Source organism: Teleopsis dalmanni, chromosome 1 (assembly GCF_002237135.1).
Source record: "Teleopsis dalmanni isolate 2A chromosome 1, ASM223713v2, whole genome shotgun sequence".
Lineage (NCBI taxonomy): Eukaryota > Metazoa > Arthropoda > Insecta > Diptera > Diopsidae > Teleopsis > Teleopsis dalmanni.
The window spans coordinates 84,878,418-84,901,982 of record NC_051846.1 but is presented as its reverse complement, the minus strand read 5'-3'; the positions used below and the strand labels follow the sequence as shown (position 1 = coordinate 84,901,982).

Below are 23,565 nucleotides of genomic sequence, written 5' to 3'. Positions count from 1 at the left end.
AACTGATATATTTTTTATTTCTTTAAATTAATTAAAATGTATATATTTGTCTGTATTAGTCACTCTTAATTCTACTCTAATTCTGACATCACAAACCTTATATATAGTATATATTTATTATATTTAAAGCATGTACTCGTACTTAACTTCCTTCATTAATTTGATCGAGATAATCGTTTCTGTTCAAAACTGTAACATTTACATATACCTACCTATAAGTAATATTTTTATGCTATCCATATATAGGAATATCTATTTAATTAAAATTTAAAGCAAATTTTTGACCATTATTATTTATATATATTTAATTGTATATATATATGTATATATTATTTATTTCTGGGCGCTTCTTTGAAGCTAACATTGTCTCAATTTTTATATAAAAACTTTTTCAACGAAAATTGGCAAAAAATTGATTTATTATAATCAATTTATTTGGCGCCAGAATTAATTTGTGGTTTAGTTTTTTATTGCATTTTTAGTTTTTGTCAAAAGGCGAAGTGTTAAAAATTAAACGAATAAACAAAATATTTAAAAATGTTAAAATTTAACTCCACAAAATAAACAAACTTGGGAATTTCCGTGGAAAGGCAAAATCTAAAATAAAACAAGACCGACACAGACAGACATTTTACGTTCCGTTAATATTTTATTGCCAAAAGTGGGATTTTGATTTAAAGTGATAAATACAATGTAAAGTGTTTCAATTAGCATATGTAAATTATTTGTATACGTAACAAATTAAAATAGTCGTAAATTTATAAAATTGTTTTTAAATTAGTAAAACGGAGTCTACCTAGACTCCACCGCATCCTTTACGAAATGCAAAGAGATTTCAATAGAAAAAATATGGCAAAACTGATAATTTAATTATTTATAATACATAAAAAAAATATATTTTATTGTGAATTAAAATTCAAGATGAAACTGAATTGTTAAATTGTTTATTGTTCAATTTATTATTTAATTATTTTGCAAATTATAATTCAAGATGAAACTAGATACACTGCAAATAAAAATTTTCATTAAAAATACGCGGGCTTTTCAATTATGGCAACTCTTTTTTAACGTTGACAGTACGGTTTCCAAGATCTATTCAACATATATAAGTCAAATGCAGTAAGCTGGTCTGTTATTTTTTGAGCGAGAAAAAGTACATTTCGTGATTTTACTGATCAAAGAAGTTGTATTAAATTTTGTTTGTGTAATAAAAGATCCACTAAAGAACCCTCAAAATCCTGCAGAAGGTCATAGGCGTCATAACTATGTCAAAAATATTGTTAGAAGTGGTATAAACAGTTCAATGAAGATAGATAAAAATCGTCATGAACAATCATCAATATTAATTACATGTCAGGAGAATCAAACATTTATGCTTCAAAATTTTCGATTGATAAAAAGCGACATCGCTGATATTATTAACATTGTATTTGGATCATTCTAGACGATTTTAAGAGATGTTTTATGCCTTTAATCAGTGTAATCTCGTTCGATGCCAAAAACACTGAATATTTTGAAAATACAGAGTCGCGTTAAAGTCGTTTGAGAGACTTGCTTCCTGAGATAAAATGAAATGCATAATAACTGGAGATGAGAGTTGGATCTATGCATACGATCCGGAAACAACTAATCAATCAAACGAATAATGGGCAAAACAATGTGTCAAGATAAGAAAAAATCGCACCAAAGTCGTTCAAATATGGTCATGCTCAAATTTATGGTCAAATTTATATGGTCAAATTCATTAATTGACCATATAATTAATTAATTGAATAAAACTGTTAACATGACTAACAGTTTAATTCAATTATCATAATGTGGTGAATTATGAACTCCTACTGTTGGATTAAACTGTTAACTATGAACATTATTTGTGCGTTTTGTGACGTTTATGTGAAGCTATTCGCAAAAATAGCCCAAAACTATGAGCGGACAATTCTTGGTTTTTGCACTACATTAATTCACCATAGTATTCTTTGATACTATGTTTGCTACTATTATACTATGATACTATATGATACTATATATGTCTTCTGGTTATTTTCTAAGGTCAAGAGCCTGTTCCGGGAAAACCATTTCGACATGATTAAATAGATAAGAATGTAATTCTACTTTCTTTGATGACATTTTAAAAAGGCGATTTTCCTTTTTTCCTGGTTATTTCCAGGATTAGAAAAAAGGTTCACATATGTGTACTATATAAGGAGAAGAGTACTTTGAAGGAGATGTAATGGATTTAAAAGAATAAATAAAGGTTTAAAGAGTAATAAATAATTTTATATAATTTTTTGATTATTTAATGTTTTGTAAATGATGGCGTATATAGCACTGAACCTAAATACTAAAACATTTGATTAAATTTCGAAGCGTTTCGTCCGGCATCGCTTTAGACAAAAAGTGTTACTCTTTAATAAATATGACTTTTTATGATCAAATTACTTACAAATGTGAGCACATCTACATGAAATGAGAACCTTTAGGCACAGCCAAAAAGCATTAAAATAGTAGCAGCCAATAAGAATTGACTTCCCATATAACATGCCTGATCAGATGACATGACTATAAAAACTATAAAACTTACGAGATCTTACGCCATTTCACTGCCTGCTCAGCATAGCCCTTAAAGGATTGCAACATCGACTGCTCATCCACTCAACATTCATCAGTCATGTACTATTCATGCATATTGTTTCGATTAAACTTAAACTTAGAAGAATAAATGCTAATAATTATGCGAAAAACAAACAATAATACAATACTCACCCATATTTAATGTTCTTTTTAGATATTAGCAGTGAGAAAGGATATAAGTTTACGGTCACTTATTATTGTGTCAATAATTATTTTAAGTGTACGAATCGCTTACTATACGCTTACTATATACTATAAATAGAGTAAACTCATTTAAGCTTTCATTTTCAAAAGTAAAATCAAAAACGGTCGACGATAAACATGTACAGATGAGCTTTTTTACCATCAACTCTGACTTATATGTGTAAATCGTGGGTGCTGTTCACACGTCACTTCATCGTGGCTATATCGGTAATGCAAAGCACGGCTTATTTGTTCGGAGTCAACATAAATATTTGCGTTTATTATATTTAAGATTGTTAAAGCATCAAGAGTTGCTTCTCTTGCCATAATAAAGTGTAAATTTTATTAGTTTCACTGGAGTAAAATTCGCACACACAGAAGCTATTGCACTGAGTCATCACTGAGTCTCAGTTGGTAACGACTTAAGGTGAAACACCCATTTCTTGATATCTTATTTAGTAATGCAGAACACACCGAACTGTTTACTTTAACTTTTAACAAAGTCAATTGACAAATGGAAATATTAATTGTAAATTTATTTGATTAAGAACGACCTATTGATACGCTATTATTATTGTTATTAGTATGAGTGTATCAATACCTTAATGTTTGCATATATTATTTATACGATTAATCAAAAATAATATTTAAATTAACTATTAATAATATAATGGTAAAATAAAAATTAAGAATATATTGGACTAAAAAAATAAAATAAAATATTAATATTTAAAATAAACAATAAGTAATAATAATAAATAAATATTTAAATGAAATATTTTAAACGTTAGACCGATTCGAATAGCAAAGAAAGGCAAAGACAAAAATTTTTTTATTTAATTTATTGAAATTTGGCTGACCCATACAACGCTGTTTCGAGTATTGCCAAGTACTCTTCATCAGTGGTCTTTGGAAATAATCGAATTTTATTTAATTAGTTTATAGTCCGTATATAATTTGTTTGGACTGCAAGTGCCAGGCTTAGAACTATTTTAATATTATTGAAAAATATATTAATTAAATTAATTTTAATTTTTATTAAATTTTAATTAAAAACGATTGCTTGGATTCATGATTTCTTATGAAATAGTAATATTCTTAAAGAAATTAATATTAAACTTATTAATTTCTTAAATTTTGCTTACAATCAAATTTATAAAATATACAAGACCTAGCAATCCTGATATTACTCGGTCACCAGGTTCTTAATCGATTCTTAAATACACCATTAAGATAAAAATAATAAATAACTAACAAATACTACTAATAAATATCATTTCGCTATTTTCGATATACATATAAATTACTGTGTCAAATTAACATTAAATTAATATATTTGAAAAGGTTCTATTACTACTATATTATATTTTTGAGAAATTTCGATTTATTCCTAAAAAGTTGTTGAATATTTTAAAAAGTCAGCCCAAAAATATGCAGTTAAAAAATAAAGCAGTAATTGACTGTTTTCAAAAAAAAACTAGAAAAAGTATGCCTAACGTATAAAGTTTTATATATGTATAAATCAATTTTTTTGCCATTATAAATTGTTTATAATGTTATAATATTAAAAATTTTATATATTTTACATTTAGTTGTTTCAGTCTTTTACAGTTAATTTTTTACTAGAATTTTTAACATTTTTTCTGTGTGTTTGTTCAGCTATTATACATATGCAGAGAATGCAGTTCATCATCATCCGTGGCTATATAGTTTATGCAGGACTTAAACCTGTTTGACAACATTCCTCCTTTCTTTTCTGTTTTTAGCTTTTTTTTTCAATTTTTTATGTTCATTTCTTCTAAATCCTTTCTTCTAAATATGTTCATTAATTCTAAATCTACTGTGTTTCTGTCGTTTTCATTGTCGCTCTCTTCTTCTGCTGCTTCTTACTTCGTTCTCATAAATTTTAAGCGGTACTCTCATATCCGGCATTTTTATCACATGTTAAACCCATCTTAATCGTTGCTTTTTCATAAATTTGTTGATTATATCACCTTCAGTTAGCCGTTCTAGATCGTGGTTGTATCTTATGCGATAGATCCTGTTTCCTTTCAAGGGGCCAAAATTTTTTGTGAGTATTTTCCTTTCAAACAGATAATGCAGTTACCGTCATTAAAAAAAAAATTAAATAAAAATATTTGGAGGGTTCAGATTGCTCTAAATGAAGAAAAGTGTACGTTTCTGTTAACAATGTTCCACTAAATATAAAAAAATCAAATAGATTCATAACATAAAAAAAATATATTTTATTAAATAACAATTGTGTATTTCGTTTTTATTATTTTAAGTGGAGTGCTTCAATAAATCGTTGGTCTCATTAATATCAAATGTTTTCTAAAATTTTTCTTTGTCTCATATTAATTCTTTTTACATATTTATTTATCACGTAGTAGAAATAAAAATTCTTTTAATTTATATCTGCATTTGTAATAAATACAACAAAATCAACTGTGAAAGAGATATCTTTATCTACTATTAGTGAGAAATAAAATAAAATGTTTACTAAATGAAACTATTGCCATATTTTCACTTGTCGCATTTAGGCCATTTTGTCTTAAGGCCGCTAATGAGGTTAATTTATCATGAAGTTTTCATATAAACAAGCTCATTATAAATAAAGCAACTTTTTTAAGGCGGAAAATGTCGAATGCAACTCTTAAAAATAAATTTCTCAGAAGGAAAATTAACAAAATTTTAAATAATTCTTAAATTTTTTAAACAAATAAAAGTCAAGCTGTGAACAAACGTGCTGTGAAAGTAGGTATATAATAAAATCTTTGTTATTTTTCGTGCTTAATGTTTGACAATCATTGTCCATCTTATACATCTATATCTTTTTTTACGTATTTTAAGTATTTTTTTTTTTTTTTATTATTATTATTATATAAATACAATCTGTAAAAGAACATTCAGTATTATTTATGAACATAAAAATAGAAAAAGTGATTTGTAGACATGTGCGGGACACTCAGTAGTAAACACCGCTAAAGATTAAATTACAACTAATAATAATGATGACTAATAATAGTGAGTAAATAGTTGGCTATATAAATATTAAATTTCAGTGAGTTTACAATTACGATTCACGTGTTTAGGGTTCTACTTGGCAAGTCCGACGTAGAAAATCTTCTTAGTCGACGTGGATGATTGATATCTGATAGTAGCTCGTGTGCCAGTGGGTTCGGGTGATTTGATAGTCTTATACGATAGTTTTTGCTGACTGTTTGTATTGTTTCAAACACTGATGGGACTTGGAGATCGCGCTGTAAAGTGCTATTTGGAATATACCATGGAGCAGCCGCACATAAACGAAGTATTTTTGATTCAAATCTTTGCAATATCGCTATATTAGATTTTGCAGCTGTTCCCCAGATCGAGACACCGTAGGTCCATATTGGTTTTAAAATAACTTTATATAAAAGTAAGTATTGAAAAATTTTAAGTATTGAAATAAAATATTCGTACATCAACATCAATAATTCGTTAAAATAAATAGTAATAATAATTTAATGGATTGTAATTACTAAAGTTACAGGTTTCCAGTTGCCGGAGACTTGCTTTTGTTTACTGTGTGTACGATGAAAAGACATCCTGAAATTTCTTTAAAAAACTTACTCTCCTCTTTAGTCATTTAAGGTCTTCGTATCAAGAAAAAAAGAGATATATGCAGTCGGTGATCACTTCAGGCATCTTCATATTTTGTACATTATGTGGTATAAACTTTTCCATATAATAAATACAACGAAAAGTATTAGAATCAACCGTTTCAAGAAATTATATATATTATATTAAAAAAAATTATCTAAATTAAAAGGGTCTTGTAAAGTATTATATTATGTAATACTACATCTAAGCAACATATTTATTAAAAATACATATCTGTGTAAAAACAAAAGTCAAGCACTAATTTTATTTTTGTGTAATTTTTTCCAAATTTCCGTGTTTTTATTTTTAGTACAACGAATTTATATAAAATTTTTATTATTATTTTTTTAAATTCATTATGTGGGCGAATATGTGAAAGTTGCAGTAACTTTTCTTATGTGTACGTAAAAAATATCACACCCACACAACAATGTTGCCATCTTTTCCAAACAAAGATTTTAAAATTTTGTTGGATGGTTTGCCTAAAATTATTAATGACGTCATATGGAGAAGCGTAGTTTCAGTTCATTTTATATGACAAGTAAACAATAGTTATTTTTATTATTGAATTCATCTCTCTTGAACAACAAAGATTATCCAATTAAATTAGATAATATTTAATCAGCAGTTCAGTTGACATGGAAAAGGCTAGTGAAAATTTAATCATTGTCACAGGTTTTGGTCCATTTGGGGGATTTGAAGCAGTCAACCCCAGTTGGGAAGCAGTGAAGTTGCTGCCTGATAATTTCGAGTCCAATAAAACGCCATATAACATTGAAAAATTAGAAGTACCTGTTGAATATGCAGCTGTAGATAAGGCCATTGAAGAGATATGGTCGCGTAATCCGATTGTAAGTACAATTAATTCCCATAATTGCTTGTTGAGTGATAAATGAGTTTTTCATTCAACAGTTGGTCATACATTGTGGAGTGCACAGTGCAAGCAAATGCGTCTTGGTGGAAAAATTGGCGTATAACAACTGTTTTATGAGAAAAGACTTTTCTGGATGTACTTTGCAGAACGGTTCAGCGAGTCTGAAAAATAGCAAAACTAAATTCATTTACACTGGCTTGGATGTGAATAAAATTATTAAAACTATTGAGGAATGTCACTGTAAATCAGCTGAAGCTGCAGCGCAGTCGAGTCGTAATCCTGGAAACTACTTGTGTGGATACATATATCTAAAGTCATTGGATATCAATCGAAATCGCAGTCTCTTTGTGCATGTTCCGCAAATCGATAAACCATTTTCTTCTCAGGAGGTTTCAGATATGATTTTCAATATTGTTCAGGAATGTGTACGTCAAATAGAGGAAGACAATGTTTGATAGGATAAGTCTTGCTTTCTGCTGTTTTTATATTCGTTTGATGCATTTGAACAAATATTTGTTAAAAATTTTAAGGAAGTGTCTTACTAACAATTAATTATATATTTAATATTATATTATTATTAATAAATGTATTACTTACAATATTAAGTATTAAGAAAAATCTTTGTTCGCTTGTCTGGGCTCTAAAAATTACGATCGTGGACTGTTACCTGACAAGTATTACCATTAATCAAAATAATATGTTTGGATTTTTTTTTACTAAAATATTTTCAAATAAATAACTATTTCTGTGTTTTTAAAACAATGTGATAAAAATATTTGAAGAAACCAAATAAATAATTTATACTAACGTGCAATTGTAAGAATCTGTTTTATATATATGAGTGTTCAATAAAATAAATATAAATATATTATATATGAATTTAAAACCATCATCTCAAAAATTCATCAGAATTATTTCAGTTTGTTTTTTTTTTTAAATGCGATTTGTCGTTATATTTCCTCTTTGTTTTTAGCAAGTCGTCCATGCATGGCTGCCACATTTGAATATTTCGGACAAGAACTACTCCTCGGACAAGTATTTCGAATTAACATTCTATAAATAAAAAATAGTTATCATAAACCATTTGTTTCAATTCGAATATTTTTGTGTGGATTTTGTGTAGAAAATGACACTTATTACTACAAATTTTGTGGGTTATATTAGAAAATATCTTTATTGTAATAGTGTAAATGCAGTGTTAGTTATATTGTTAGCGAACTTCTCAGATTTTGCACAATTCTACAATAGATAGATTTTGTTGCTGGATCATTCGCGATTATTTTTTCCATAAAACTATTTTAATGCTGAAGAAAAAACGCGCTTGGATACGATTATATTTAAATTTGTAGTAATCGTAGGTAGAATAAGAATTGCTTGCTAAGTTGAGTATTTTTTCTATATCAGTAAAGAATATTGATTATAACAAATTTTTAGACAATAGTATATATGCCTGATTGATGTTATGAGCGTTATAGTTCATTCAACAGATGAAATGAATTCATGATTTGAAAAAACAAACTCATCTGTTCACACTTATCTGGCAATTCCATGCTTTCAAGACCGTAAAATTGATTACTGATTCTAACTAACTTCCCAACATTCTTATCGAAATATAGTTTCTACATTTTCAATAGCTAGAGCCAATATCGAAGCAATACCAATAAAATATCCTAGTCGACTAAATGTTTTAGTTATGGCATCAAAAAGTTTGGTTAGGTCTTCATAAATTACATATTTATCTATTTAGCCCTAGTGTCTTAAACGTCTCAGTTGCATTTTGAAACAATTTAGTGTGTGTGTGTATAGCTAATACTTCTACTTTATTTCTAAATTCAGTGTAAGTACTTAAAATTTCTTTTTAAAATCCCACCCAAACAAATTAGGGATATTCTCTCTGTTTTGCAACTTATTTCAAGGAGCACGAAATGAGTCATTGCAGTTTTGCACGAGTAGCAAGATTGCGAAAACACCTGTTGCAGAATTGCAACATCATAATGAAACAGCTGTTTTGCAGCATACTACATCAATATAAGAAGCAACAAATTTCAAAACAGCTGCTTTTTTTTTGTTTTGTTTCAAGCATATAGACATGGGTTTAGGTAAGGCAAGATTGCAAGCAATTGCAAGAAACTTTGTGCGTGTATTTTGTTGTTGTCCATTGCAATCTCGCGCAATTTGTGCATTTCGTGGAACTTGCAATGTGTTTGCAATCAATTTATTTATTATTCTAAAGCAATTTTGTAGTTATATTATTATTATATACTGAGTTATAATTAATATATATGAGTTATAGTTTAACTCATGTTTTTCTTAGAATATTTAGAAATATTTTTATAATTATTTGTTTATTTTTCTTCTCGTTCAACTTGTACAATAGTTTATTTAAGCCGTGTGCGAAGTTCGGGTAAATTAATGGTAAATTGAGGGAAATAGTAAATTGTCGGTATGGCAGCGATGTTGGTATTTACCAAAATTTCGTGTAGGATAAATTAGTTAAAAATTAGTTAAATTAGGTATTACCATTGTGAAAATTTTACAAGATGTTTAATAAATAAATAAATAAATTTGAAAACTTTTAACAGAAAAATAATAAATAACTGCAATAAATAAATATTGACATAGGTGCAGTCCAAAAAATCTCTAGCATATTTCAATTTGCTTTATCTCAATTTACTCGAACTCGCAAACGGCCTTAGAATTTTATTATTATTTAATAAGTTAGCATATAAGATATTGAATTTTTATAAATATTTTTTAATTGTATAAACACAATTCAAAACAAAAAAACATATTTTTGTGAAATATTATTAACATAAATTATTTTTTTTTTTGCCTATAAAACATGTATTATATCTAGATATAGAAGAAAGAGCGAATTAATATAGGCTTAAAATATATGTATGTAGGTGACTGGTGAAAGGGGGTCAATGATGAGTTGAAGTATTTCAAGGGAATATAAAAAGGGAATATTTAAAGGAATTAAAGACAAAACAAGACGGACTAGTCGGATAAGGGAGTTGTATAAAATCAACAGGACCTTTTAATAACAGCTTAATGGTAGCTATGGCAACGTAGTGAGGGTGGGCGGGTCCAGTCTACATTTATCGAATAAAATAACTGAACATATAACACCATGATGGAAACGTAGATTCGATAGAAATAATTTGGAAATGTTTAGATTTTTTTTCTAAATTTTTTTGACTTTCTTTTTTTTGTTTACTGTCCAAGTATGGTGGACTAACTGTTGCTAAGCAACAACTGCGCACATCTCACATAACATTAGGACACGTAACAATGATTTGCCTAAAATTACGTCATATGGAGAAACATAGATTTATTTCTTTTTATACGAGAAGTAAATAATAGATTTTTTTACTAATAAATTTGTCTCAATTTAACTTCTAAGGTTATTTAATTAAATCAGATAATATTTAATCAGCAGTTTAGTTGACATGGAAAAGACTAATAAAAATTTAATCATTGTCACGGGTTTTGGTCCGTTTGGAAGTTTTGAAGCAGTCAATCCCAGTTGGGAAGCAGTGAAGTTGTTACCTGATAATTTAGAGTTCAACAAAAAACAATATAAAATTGAAAAATTGGAAGTAGCTGTTGAATATGCAGCTGTAGATAAATCCGTTGAAGAGATATGGTCACGTAATCCGATTGTAAGTACTATTGTTCTATTGTCCGATTGTTCTATTAATTAAACAATTATGGATAAGTAATCCAACTTTGTTCATTGAATGAAAGTGAATTTTTTTAATCTATAGTTGGTCATACATTGTGGAGTGAACAGTGGAACTAGTTGCATCTCGGTCGAAAAATTGGCGTATAACAACTATTTTGTAGGCAAAGATGTTGCTGGGTGTACTCTGCAGAACGATTCAGCGTGTCTGAAAAATAACAAAAATGAAAGAATTTACACTGGCTTGGATGTGAACAAAATTGTTAAAACTATTGAGAAATGTCACTGTAAATCAGCTGAAGCTGCAGCTTTGTCCAGTGGCAATCCTGGAAACTATTTGTGTGGATACATATATCTAAAGTCATTGGATATTAATCAAAATCGCAGTCTTTTTTTACATGTACCGGAAATCGATCAACCTTACACTTCTCAGGAGGTTTCTGATATGATTTTAAATATAGTTCAAGAATGTGTACGTCAAATAGAGGAAAACGGTGTTTAATAGAATAGTTTTCTACTTTTTGCTATTTATATATATGCTTGATGCATTCGAAGGTATTTTTGCTATAAATTTTTAAAAATAGTATAGAAGTGTCTTAATAACAATTAATTATATATTTAATATTATAATATTTTCCATAAATGTATTACTTATAATATTATTAAGAATTAAGAAATATTTTATGTTCGTTTGTCGGGGCTCTGATATGAGAATCGCGAACTATTAGCTGACAGGTTTCACCTTTAATCGAAATATTATGCTTGAATTTATTCCTATAAAATATGTCATAAGTAGCTTTTTCTAATATGCTTAACAATGGAACAATGTGATAAAAATATTTGAAGAAACCAAATAAATTATTTTTACTAACGTGCAATATTAAAAATCTATATTGAATATAAGTCTTCAATAAAGCACATATTTATTTTATGTAACCATTAATTTTATTCTATTATATTTTATCAAATATTACCCATTAGTTGGTATTCAGCTAGGAAGATGCTTTCAGGAAATTGCTATAATCTGGTACTGCAATAGATGATATATTAGAACATCAAATACTTGAACAAGAACATTTTTGGAATATTTTATGTACTCTATTTTTTCTGTAACGGAGAGCATAAAGCTAATAAATAATTTTAATGCATGTTTTTCATTAATAATCTAGAATATTAAATATAAATGGTATCTTCACAAAAAATTAAAAACATATACAGTCAAACCTTTCTATAACGAAATCGTTGGTGCTTCGTTATAGAGAGGTCTTCTTCATAGAGAGGTTTTCGTTATAGAGAGTTTAACTGGGAATTATGTACGTATTTATATTAAAAATATATTTAATTCATGTTTATTCATAAAAGCAAACATAAGATTAAAAATATTAATCATATATTGGTTTATATTTCGAAAAATTATTTTTATTAATTACTGTTTCATTTATTATTATTTAGAATTTAAATTTTTTTAATTTATTATTTTATTAAACTCGAAAAAGTCTGCCATTTTTGCTTTTTTGAACATTTTAACTTTTTCCTAGTCAAGAAACTATTCCAACAAGTTAATAGACTCAAAAATTCCTAAAACTCTCTAAAAATTCCTACCTCTCATATTAAGAGTGGGAGCACAAACCTGTGTTTGGTGATCACTCTTTCATTTAAAATTTTTACTTTTAGCAAATACACATTATGGTAAAAGTCGCACCCTTTACCATTCCAATCGCGAGCCAAAAAAATCTCCATCACTGTTATAAACTGAATGACATATCCATAAGTTCATATCAAGTATGATATACATTAAGACCGAAAAGTTTTCGGAAATTCTCATTTAAAATTCGCGCGCTGTATATTTTTCGATATTTTAAGTTTATGTAGTTTGGCAGCAATTAAGGACAATTACTATGCCAAAAATGAGCGCGATCTGTCAGACAGTTCGTTTACGGCAGCTGTTGAAACCAGTTCACCTCAGTAGTGCTTTGCGAAAAAAACAATGGAAAAAAATATTGAACAAAGAGTTTGCATCAAATTTTGTGTTTCGAACGAAATTTCGTGTGCAGAATCGTTGCGAATGCTACAAAAGGCTTATGGGGAATCAGTTTTATCGAAAACTCAAGTTTATGAGTGGTACAAAGCCTTTCAGGACGGTCGTACGACCGTCGAAGACATTTCGCAACGCACTACTGAGGTGAACTGGTTTCAACAGCTGCCGTAAACGAACTGTCTGACAGATCGCGCTCATTTTTGGCATAGTAATTAAGGACAGTGCTGCCAAACTACATAAACTTAAAATATCGAAAAATATACAGCGCGCGAATTTTAAATGAGAATTTCCGAAAACTTTTCAGTCTTAATGTAGCGTGCAAAGAAGTTTCTCACGAGTTCAAACGTGCTACTTAAGTGTTAGTTAACTTGCATTTGAATAAATTTGGTATAGAGAGGTTTTTTATATGCAAAAATTTGTATATTTACGTACCTGAAAAATATTCGTTACAGAGATAAATTCGTTATAGAGAGGTTCACTATAAAGAGGTTCAAATACATGAAAACATTAAAAAATCCTTGTGTATTTGCTATTAAACTCTCTTCTAACGCCATAACAATATATATATGTATATGCAATACATACATATAACATATATATTGTCTATAGTTCGGTTCTATTGTAGTACACCGATTGCGCTTTTTTAGAAATAAAGAAAAACTATTTATAATGAACAAATACAGTAAAATCGAAATTATAATAGTATTCGTATTTACCAATTTTTTTATTACACTTACATATGTATATTTTAAAGCTGTGGACAACAAATTATGGAGCTGTTTTTTGTTAATATTAATGTGGAAAATACAATCATTGCGATACGAGATTACTACAAACAATATAATTTTTACACGTCAAGAACAAGAAAATAATTTAAAATCTTTGACTTCATCTTTAGAATATTCAAATTAAAAAATTTTTCAACCCATTTCATTATTATATTTAGTACTTTATTTCACTTATAGTTATTGAACTCATGACACCTATTGCGGATCATTTTTAGAGTTTATTAAGATACTGTAAATTTACTCTAAGCAATTTTAGAAAGTAAAGCCAGAAAAGAAACTGAAGGCAAAAAAATAATTATCCTAAATGAGTATTCATATTATAGGATATTTTAATTTATAGCATAAATTATTTAACCTAATTTAACAGTTTATTTTTGTGAATATTTGAATAAGGTTTTTATAAAGTCTTGAATTTTAAAATTATTTTTATATTAAATTCAAAAGACATCACAAAAATACTTGATGAACACATCATTGCATTATTTATTTAAATACCTTAGTATCAAGAGTATACATATATTATTAGTATCTATATAATATAGTGTACATATTCTATTATTATATATTATTTTATTATTTTACATTACATTACTACTATGCTACTTTAAAGTAGAAATTTTCATTATAGGTCAAACGCGATATATTTTACATAAAAGTATAGAAATTAAGGTAGAAATGTGTTTCGATCTATATTTTAATATATATAAAATGTATATTTAAAAATGTCAAAAAGTCAAATGCAACCTTGTAAATAATTTTTTTCTTGCAATTAAAAAATCTCCAATTTTCGTGTTCATCATCAAGTTTTTGTTGATTGTTGGTTGCTGCAGTCATTTTACTTTTAACTTTCGGCTTGCGAGGTGGACGTTTTCAAAGTCAAGTGCAGGCAGTGAATTTGTTAAAGAGCGACTTATAAAAATAATTAATATGAAGTTTTTGTTGTGTTCATTACTTTTTGTCGCCGTTGCCGCTATTGGAGCGCAAGCTGGTGAAATAAAAGCCGAAGAAGGAGTTTTGGTTTTAACTAAAGAAAATTTCGCTGGAGCAATAGCAGACAATGAATTTGTTCTAGTTGAATTTTGTAAGTACACAATCTATTAATATATATTTTTTTGTCTTCAAATGTAGTATATAAAAGAGTATATCAATATATAACATATATGCCGCAAACATATTGCTGAAAAATATATATAACATATTGCTAAAAAGTAAATATATAGTGTTTTTTTTTTAATTCGCTAAATCAATTGCGTGTTAATAATACAAAATGAAAATATTTTTAAAACGCCATTTATTTTATTATTGGATGGAAACTAATCTTTAAACAAAAAAATATATATACATAATATAACTTATATTAGCACCGGTGTGGTTTGTCTTAAAAACTCTACACGTCTTACAAAGTTCTAATGACGTGTCACTTTCTTTTAACACGTATCACTTTTCATAGATTGTGTTAATCTACAATATAAAAGCTTCATACATATTATTTAATTTTGAAAATAATATGTTTGTTTATATTTCAATCTATATATGTGTTATAATGCATATATACATATATAAGATTATTTTAGCTTACGTTTTTTTTTATTTGATTTACGTTTAATTTTTGGCAATTTCACCAAAACATGCCGGTTTGAGAATTAGTCAGAGTTGTATTAAATTTCATTTGGAGAGTTTTGTAATAATTTCGCACTACTAACTCATAAACAATTGTTGATTATCTGCAATTTTGCTCAATTATTTTGTATATTGTAAACGGAAGAACCCACGTACATCCGTTATTATAAGCACATATATATATTTTATATTAATATGAGTGTAACTATAAAAGTTTATACATATTATAATGATATATGTTTGTTTAATTTTATTATAATATAGATTGATTTTTAATTATTTATGTTAGTTAAAATCTATATGGTAGAAACACTATATTTGGAACTTTTTAACTATTTCATGATATTGTTAGAGATAATTAAAAAAGTACAATATTTTTGTTTATATATGAAAAAATATGCAATCTTGCATTTGAGATTAGCTGTGTCTTCTTTAATTTCTTTTCTAAACTTCTAAGATGCTCTATTTTGTTTATGCGGAGAACTTGTTCCGTGCTAACCAATCAGAACTCGACACTGCACAATTTTTTATCTCACAATTTTAGCTGTTTGTGCATGTGCTGGTGTTTTCTTGAGAACATAAGCCATATCCAGAAGAAATGACTTACGTTCATTAGTAGTTTATAAAATTATTGATTAAATTTTTTTTTTGTTAATTTTTTTATTTCGGAAATGTCAAGGTTTTATTCTTTAAAATAATTTTTTATATTGCCTTATCAGTTTTTGAAGTTGTTTTCTTCGTTCCACATAAATAGTTTTCTTAGCATATTTAGAAGCATATCACGTTTTCTTTGTACACTCGACTATTTTTTGTATCACACATTTTTAAATAATACATATTGTATGATATCATTATTATTATTTCTTATTGTATGTCATTATAGTTTTCTATTAGATTTGTATTTCATATTTCATTGTCAACGTAACGAGAGATGTACAGTGTGAACTGTTTCTTAGCATCTTTGTTGCATTGTTTTTTAAAGGCTACGTGTCCCAGGTTAATCACGATGTTTGTTGCCGAGAAGACCTAATCTTTCAAAAAAATCTACAAAGATTTTATTATATTTTTTATATATAAGTCAGAATATAGACACGTTTAAATATATGTCTATTATGGTACCATTATACGTATTATTTCTAATTATTATCAAACTTTAGCTAATATTTGTCTAAAAAAAATATAATTAAAATGATGCAATTATTTATTTTTTTGTTTTTGTTTTTTACTTTTAAGCACATTTTAAAAATAGAATTCTTCAATTATCTGTCACTATTGCCACGTAAGAATAATGCAGTTATATCAGCGAAATAAAATTTAGTTGACCCAAACCCTGAACCCTGCGATTGGAGATAAAATGTCCAATCTTCTAAGTACCTAATTAAGTATAAGATCATCATTCAAGAAATTAACGACTCTGCTATGCGTTTAGATTTCCCTATTCGTATGCCTTGGAGATATTTAATTATAAATCTTGTTTCTGTTCTTCTGCTCTGTTCTACTTCTTTAAAGATAAGTAGGATTTCAAAAGTAAATTGCTTTTCACATTTTTTTATTAATTAAGAAATTGTAAATAGATAGACATAGAAGATATGGCTATATGAATACTGAATGTTTTAACATTTAATAGATAAAGCTTAAGAATTATGCTTCGCCTTTAAAACTTGCTATCTGACATTTTCCTCTTAATAATTAAGAATTTTGGGAGCGGTTTATGATAAGATAAAAAAAAAATATTATGGCAAACCATAGATAACTTCTTAAAAATAAACTAGTTTATTTTAAATTAAATAGGCTACATGTTAGTTTGATCGATGATGTTGCAACTTTGAGGTGAAAAATATTAAAATTATGACCTGGTAAACATCATTTCAAACTCTTTAAGAATAAGCACTATTCTAAATTTGTTGTTGTTTTTTTTTTGTTTTTTGTTTTATTAGTAATAAATTGGAGAAAATTTATATGCGTTACAATAATAAACAATAATTTATTTACAACACAAATATAATACTTTTTTAATAAAAAAATAAAATAAAAACATGTTTTGTGAAATAAAAATTAGCAAAAAAAAATTCTGCAAAACAAATTTCATTTTATTTTATTCCGCAATATCTTTTTTTTTTTTTTCTTATAAATAACTGTAAATTATTCAGTGGCGATATTCTTTTGGCTTAGAAATTAGGTTATTACTTTCTTAAATTTATCTACGAGTCTGCGATTCTTGTACCGATATTTTCTCGTTTCTAGACATTCGCACACCAACACACAAACATTTTGGCCATCATTTTACAGGTCATGCCGCCGCTTGCAATAACCAACTTTACAAGCATTTCTACTGTGCATAGATGTGGTTGTTGTTGTTTTTGTTGCTGTTGCTGTGTGTAGATGATCATGTTTTTTTCTCTTTCCGTATTTTTTCGTTCTTCTTTGGTTAGTTGTTAGTTGAAGGGTTCATTCAACTTTCTGGTCATTACAAAACATTCTCTGCCATGGTTAAAGCACATTATCGACACCGTATAAACAATAATGTATGCATGTTGCCATTGTGTATTAAATTGTTTTTTTTTTCTTTTTTTTTTATATAAATTATTTAATTTAATTATTTATATATTAAAAAAAAAATAATAAATGATAAAGATAAAATTGTTTAAACACAGATGAAGGAAATAATATCGACACTTGAATTTATATTTAAAAAAAAATATGTTACTGATTTTACTTTAACAATTATTATTTAAATAAATTTCTTTGTTTCTATTTCCGTAAAAATTTATTATTGAGTTAAAGAAAAAAAATATATATTTTTCTAGTAATAATTAAAAAAACATTTTTCATTCATCTAAATTAAGTCCAATTTTTAAATACGATCAAACATTTTTTGGATCTAAGCATATATACTTATGGTACTTCTGAAGTTTATTTATTAGAGAAATACAAGATATTGAAGTTCTTGGTTGAGATCATTTTTTTATATAACCTATGGTAATTCCGGGATCTTATCTTAGACAAATAGATGTAGCTACTTTTTGAGATCTTCGTTTGAGAATAATTTTATGTTAGCAATATAATTCCAAGATTTCATTTTTAAAAAAACTGATTTAGCTTCCTTTTGCAAGTTTCTTCAGGTTAATGTCAGCAATGATAATTCAGTGGTCTTATCTTGTACAAATAGGTACTTTTTGAAGTATTCGTTTAAAAAAGTCTTATGTTAGCAATATAATTCCTAAGTTTAATTTTTAAAAAAATGGATTTAGGTGCTTTTTGCAAGTCTCTTCAGATGAATTTAATGTCAAATGTGGTAAGTTCGTAGTGTAATCTTTGAGAAATAGATATAGTTACTTTTACAGTTCTCGTTTGAGAAAAATTGTATGTCCGTAATGGTAATTCTAGGGTTTTATCTTTAAAAAACGGATGTAGGTGCTTGTGAAAGTTAAGGTTTATTTCAGCAAATTATTGTAAACTTATAAAATAAAACAATGCAATGAGAGTGACCAAAATTTCTGAAACCAGCGTTAAATAATTTTTGCTGACTCCCAAAAAATATATGTGGCAATAACTACTGCCTGATAAAAATTTAAATCAATCATTTGAACAGGTGGTAGTAGCTCATAATGTATAATACTTTTGCAATCCCATCATACACAACATCAAACTCTATTTGGTCAATAAGGCTTAACTACTGTGTTTGAGTGGATTAAAATGTTCTTTTATAATTGATACTGTTTTTATACAATATTATAATATACACATTAACCAATTTTTGTCACTATTACTCTGTCCGATTGACTTAGTCCGAGTGAGAAATATTTTTTTATAGATTTATGTTACAAATTAACTTTTTGTCATAAATAACATAAGTCGGATTTGGTCTCAACTCCATATCCATGAAATAAAAGAATGTCTATATTAACCCAACAGACGTCATAGCTTATGAAATTCTCTCACATATTTAGTCCTTCTCATTAACTTTCTCACTTTAAAAAAATACAAACTTCGTTTTAATCTTTTTTACTTTACAATGACTGCAAGTCTTGTCAAGCCGGTCTTTCTGCAAGCCCGTTTTGTCACTTGTACTCTACTCAACATCTTCACTAAACTTCAGTGATATATCTCTTGATTAAGTAGCGCTCGAAATATTTAAATTTGTTGACAACAAAATCCAGACGAAGCTTATAATTATAGAGCCAAAAATATTGGTTAAAAAAAAATATAATATTTTTAAATTAAACTTAAATATATTATATGCGTTAAATACATAAAATTATCTCTTATCTCTTTAAAGTTTAGTCAACACGTCTTATCTTCACGGTTCTTGATTGATATATTAGGGCAAAAGTTTTTATCAGCGATATTAAATCATTTGAATCTAAGTATTTATATACGTTCTAAATAAAGTAATGTGTCTATTAATATTTTCCGCTTGAAATAATTTATTTTATTTATTGAAGCGTATATAATTATTTAAACACTACCGACTCAATTAAAAAGTATATTTATTACTAACATTTAATTCTTTCTATTAATGTTAATTGCAGATGCTCCATGGTGCGGTCACTGCAAAGCTCTTGCTCCAGAATATGCCAAAGCTGCCCAGCAATTAGCTGAGCAGGAATCTCCAATTAAATTGGGTAAAGTTGATGCAACCGTTGAGGGTTCATTGGCTGAGGAATACCAAGTTCGTGGATATCCAACTTTGAAATTCTTCCGTAGTGGCTCGCCAATAGAATACAGTGGTGGTCGTCAAGCTGCTGATATTATTGCTTGGGTCACAAAGAAAACTGGTCCACCCGCCAAGGATTTGACTACTGTCGAAGAAGCTGAAAAACTCTTAACTGATAATGAAGTATGCAAAGCAATAAATAATTAAATATTAATATTTTAAGACATGTACTCGTTTTTTTTTAGATTGCCATAATTGGTTTCTTCAAAAATACTGAATCAGATGCTGCTAAAGCTTTCATCTCAGCTGCAAGTGCTATGGATTCATTCATCTTCGGTATTACTAGTAATGACGACGTGATTGCAAAATACGAAGTTGAAGATGGTGCTATCGTTTTGTTCAAACCTTTCGATGAAAAGAAATCTGTCTTCCAAGGTGAAGTTGCTTTGGATAACATCAAGAAATTCGTACAAGTGCACTCTCTGCCATTGATTGTTGAATTCAATCATGAATCAGCATCTAAAATCTTCGGTGGTTCTGTCAAATCACATTTGCTATTCTTCGTTTCAAAGGAAGCCGGCCATATTGAGAAACATGTTGAACCTCTCACAGATATTGCCAAGCAATACCGTGAAGATATCTTGTTCGTTACCATCTCATCCGATGAAGAAGATCATGCTCGCATATTTGAATTCTTCGGCATGAATAAAGAAGAAGTGCCAACTATTCGTCTTATTAAATTGGAAGAAGATATGGCTAAATACAAACCCGAATCAAAAGATCTTTCTGCTGATACTATCAAGGAATTCTTGCAGAAATTCATGGATGGCAAACTTAAACAACACTTGCTGTCACAAGATTTGCCTGAAGATTGGGACAAGAACCCCGTTAAAGTTTTAGTTGCTAGCAATTTCGATGATGTTGCTTTAGATAAGAGCAAGGATGTTCTTGTTGAATTCTATGCTCCATGGTGCGGACATTGCAAACAGTTGGCCCCCATCTACGATCAATTGGGTGAAAAATACAAGGATAATGAGAGCATCGTCATTGCAAAAATGGATTCAACAGCAAACGAATTAGAGCAAATCAAAATCTCATCCTTCCCAACAATCAAATTATTCCGCAAGGGTGACAACAAAGTAATTGATTACAATCTAGACCGAACTTTTGATGATTTTGTCAAATTCTTGGATGGTGGCAAAGATGAAACAGAAGAGGTAATAAGAAATTTCTCATCCATTATTGCGTTTTGTTACTAATTTTATATTTCTTCTAACACAGGTTAAGGAAGACGGTTCTGAAGAAACTGAAGAAGAAGAGGAAGATCTTCCCAAGAAGGATGAATTGTAAATTAGTTTTTCATAATATAAATACAATAGTAAACAAACTACTACCAACAGCAAAACCACTCAAAGAAACATTCTTTTTGTATAGATGCATTTTTTTAAAATAATTTTCTTAACTAAATTGTTCTAGCCTTTATAAGTAATTTTTAAATTAGTTCGCTCTCTCACTCTCTGAATAACTTCTTTTGTTTAATTTTTTTTTATGAATTAAAAAGTAATTATGTTTTTTGTTTGATGCATTAAATTTTTAATTAATGCGAGACAGAGAATAGAAAAAGTGCGTATATAGTTGATCTATTTTAGCAGAATTCAGTAGAATTATGGTAAATACTTAAAATAAGTTCGTTCGCTTTTATCTAAAATGAAGCGGATGGAGAGTTAAGAGTATAACATGAATTTTTTTTATTTTATTATTAAGGTTTTTTAAACTTCCAACATAATTTGTAAAAATGATTTCTAATTGTACATTCAAATTATACTTAAAAAGAACTGATTATAAAAAATTGTAATTTCAACAATTAAAGGAAAACTTAAAAATAAAATAAAAATTCTACAAACAAATTTTCTTATTTTATTTTAAATATAATTTATTTATAAATTTTTATTCAAGTGTATAATATGTCTCTGGTATAACCCGCTGGGACGTGCTTGTGAAGTAATTTTGGGATGTGTCAAACGCCACTTGGACGTCGCAAGAGATGAGTGGCTCCGGAATGTATTTATTCGACAGAAGTTCTTATATTCAACAGATTTAAAATATTCATGCAATTATAGTTAGACAATACGTCAAATGGGTTTGTATAATATAATTTAGTTAATAGGCAAATGATCTTTAGAACCTTACTATGAAGTGCTTGTCCTAAAGATTAATATATTAAATTAAAATGAACACTCTTAACGGAAAGAAAACCTAAGGTTTATAAGTAATTTAAATATAGTCAGTCACTTATGTTGGAGAGCAGAACAAAAAGGGGTCCAGAGATTATTACAATAGATTAATACGTAATTAATACATAGATTAATTACCAGCCGGGATCTGAAAAGAAGAAAACATGTAAGGATTACGAGACAAATACATGAGTAGAGAAGTGGAAGGATGGAATTAGAGTTAGGGGATAATGGGAAGGGTAGGTAGAATGGAAAACAACCATCAATACATCAATGTTGGTATAGACCGATTGCAATAGTCTTTTCACAATTCATATCTATGAGATACTTTACGTGAGTTGAAGTCTTACGCGGATAATGTAGAAGCATTCTACCTACAGAAAAATGGAATAACATTTTTTTCGCGGATTTTAAACAGTAAACGCACACTTTAATTAAAGCTTAGTTACGCTAATTTCACATGACCTCTATTAATGCATTTTACGCAATTAACTTCGTAATTGTGTAACAATTAGTCATATTTACGGAAAGGCAAACGAAACAATAGAGATACAACAACACAATTATGCAGAAGATTTCAGTTAGAAGTACGGTTTATCTAATATTTAACATTTTAATACAAAGTTTTCATAAAAAAAAAACTAAAACTATGTCATTATTATTGAAAATTTGTTGTGATATTAATTAAAATTTTTTGTTTGGTTTGGCGTTTACTAATTGAGTTGCTATTATGTAAACAATTATGTTAATTAAGCAAAAATGATAATTATGAAGTGTAAATATAGTATTACAATATTTACATTTCATAATGAACTAATAAAAACAGCTATTTTTGTGAAACTTAACTAAAAATTTTATTTTAAAAATTGTTTTTTAACTAAAAGTAAATTTACTTTTAGTTTGAAAAACGTAACAAAAATGAAAAGTAAAGGAAATATCTTAAAGAAGTCAGATATGAATTAAGTTCAATGTAATTAAAGTAATAGAATTTCATATAAAATCAAATAATGTATACTATGTGACATATTTTTTCCTTTTTAATAATTATAAAAATTTGTTTATTTATATTTAATATTCGTTTATTATCTATTATTTTTATCCACGATAATCTTCACGAATTATATTCAAAAAATGTACTTTGTTAACTTGGACCATAAAAAGTTGGTTTAAGCGTAGGGTTAGGTAGAAATGGTCTAATGCGTTAAAACCC

General features: G+C 27.8%; 3 protein-coding genes across 5 annotated transcripts; all 3 read left to right on the top strand.

Annotated features, from left to right (window-relative positions):
* The first annotated feature begins 6,768 nt into the window (after positions 1 to 6,768).
* LOC119668453 (pyroglutamyl-peptidase 1-like) lies at positions 6,769 to 8,078 on the top strand. Of its 3 annotated transcripts, none has more exons than XM_038077958.1 (3): positions 6,769 to 6,859; positions 7,088 to 7,310; positions 7,372 to 8,078. In XM_038077958.1, the coding sequence occupies exons 2-3, from the start codon at positions 7,098 to 7,100 to the stop codon at positions 7,786 to 7,788; spliced, it is 630 nt and encodes a 209-aa protein (XP_037933886.1). In that variant the 5' UTR covers positions 6,769 to 6,859; positions 7,088 to 7,097; the 3' UTR covers positions 7,789 to 8,078. The 3 variants fall into 3 exon arrangements, with proteins under 3 accessions (XP_037933886.1, XP_037933887.1, XP_037933885.1); XM_038077959.1 differs by lacking the exon at positions 6,769 to 6,859 and adding an exon at positions 6,869 to 7,000; XM_038077957.1 differs by lacking the exon at positions 6,769 to 6,859 and adding an exon at positions 6,870 to 7,000 and having other exon boundaries at positions 7,070 to 7,310.
* A 2,635-nt stretch (positions 8,079 to 10,713) lies between these two features.
* Positions 10,714 to 11,566, top strand: LOC119672828 (pyroglutamyl-peptidase 1-like). Its single transcript, XM_038083973.1, has 2 exons — positions 10,714 to 10,998; positions 11,104 to 11,566. The coding sequence occupies exons 1-2, from the start codon at positions 10,786 to 10,788 to the stop codon at positions 11,518 to 11,520; spliced, it is 630 nt and encodes a 209-aa protein (XP_037939901.1). The 5' UTR covers positions 10,714 to 10,785; the 3' UTR covers positions 11,521 to 11,566.
* A 3,084-nt stretch (positions 11,567 to 14,650) lies between these two features.
* LOC119668642 (protein disulfide-isomerase) lies at positions 14,651 to 22,025 on the top strand. The gene is made up of 4 exons (XM_038078218.1): positions 14,651 to 14,925; positions 19,997 to 20,304; positions 20,367 to 21,338; positions 21,403 to 22,025. The coding sequence occupies exons 1-4, from the start codon at positions 14,772 to 14,774 to the stop codon at positions 21,469 to 21,471; spliced, it is 1,503 nt and encodes a 500-aa protein (XP_037934146.1). The 5' UTR covers positions 14,651 to 14,771; the 3' UTR covers positions 21,472 to 22,025.
* Positions 22,026 to 23,565: the final 1,540 nt, after the last annotated feature.

Bases quoted from the DNA above. Each gene is read 5' to 3' on its own strand.
- LOC119668453 (XM_038077958.1), top strand. From the start codon at position 7,098: ATGGAAAAGGCTAGTGAAAATTTAATCATTGTCACAGGTTTTGGTCCA. The intron at 7,311-7,371 runs GTAAGTACAATT...TTCATTCAACAG, and splicing joins TATGGTCGCGTAATCCGATT to TTGGTCATACATTGTGGAGT.
- LOC119672828 (XM_038083973.1), top strand. From the start codon at position 10,786: ATGGAAAAGACTAATAAAAATTTAATCATTGTCACGGGTTTTGGTCCG. The intron at 10,999-11,103 runs GTAAGTACTATT...TTTAATCTATAG, and splicing joins TATGGTCACGTAATCCGATT to TTGGTCATACATTGTGGAGT.
- LOC119668642 (XM_038078218.1), top strand. From the start codon at position 14,772: ATGAAGTTTTTGTTGTGTTCATTACTTTTTGTCGCCGTTGCCGCTATT. The intron at 20,305-20,366 runs GTATGCAAAGCA...GTTTTTTTTTAG, and splicing joins AACTCTTAACTGATAATGAA to ATTGCCATAATTGGTTTCTT. The intron at 21,339-21,402 runs GTAATAAGAAAT...CTTCTAACACAG, and splicing joins GCAAAGATGAAACAGAAGAG to GTTAAGGAAGACGGTTCTGA.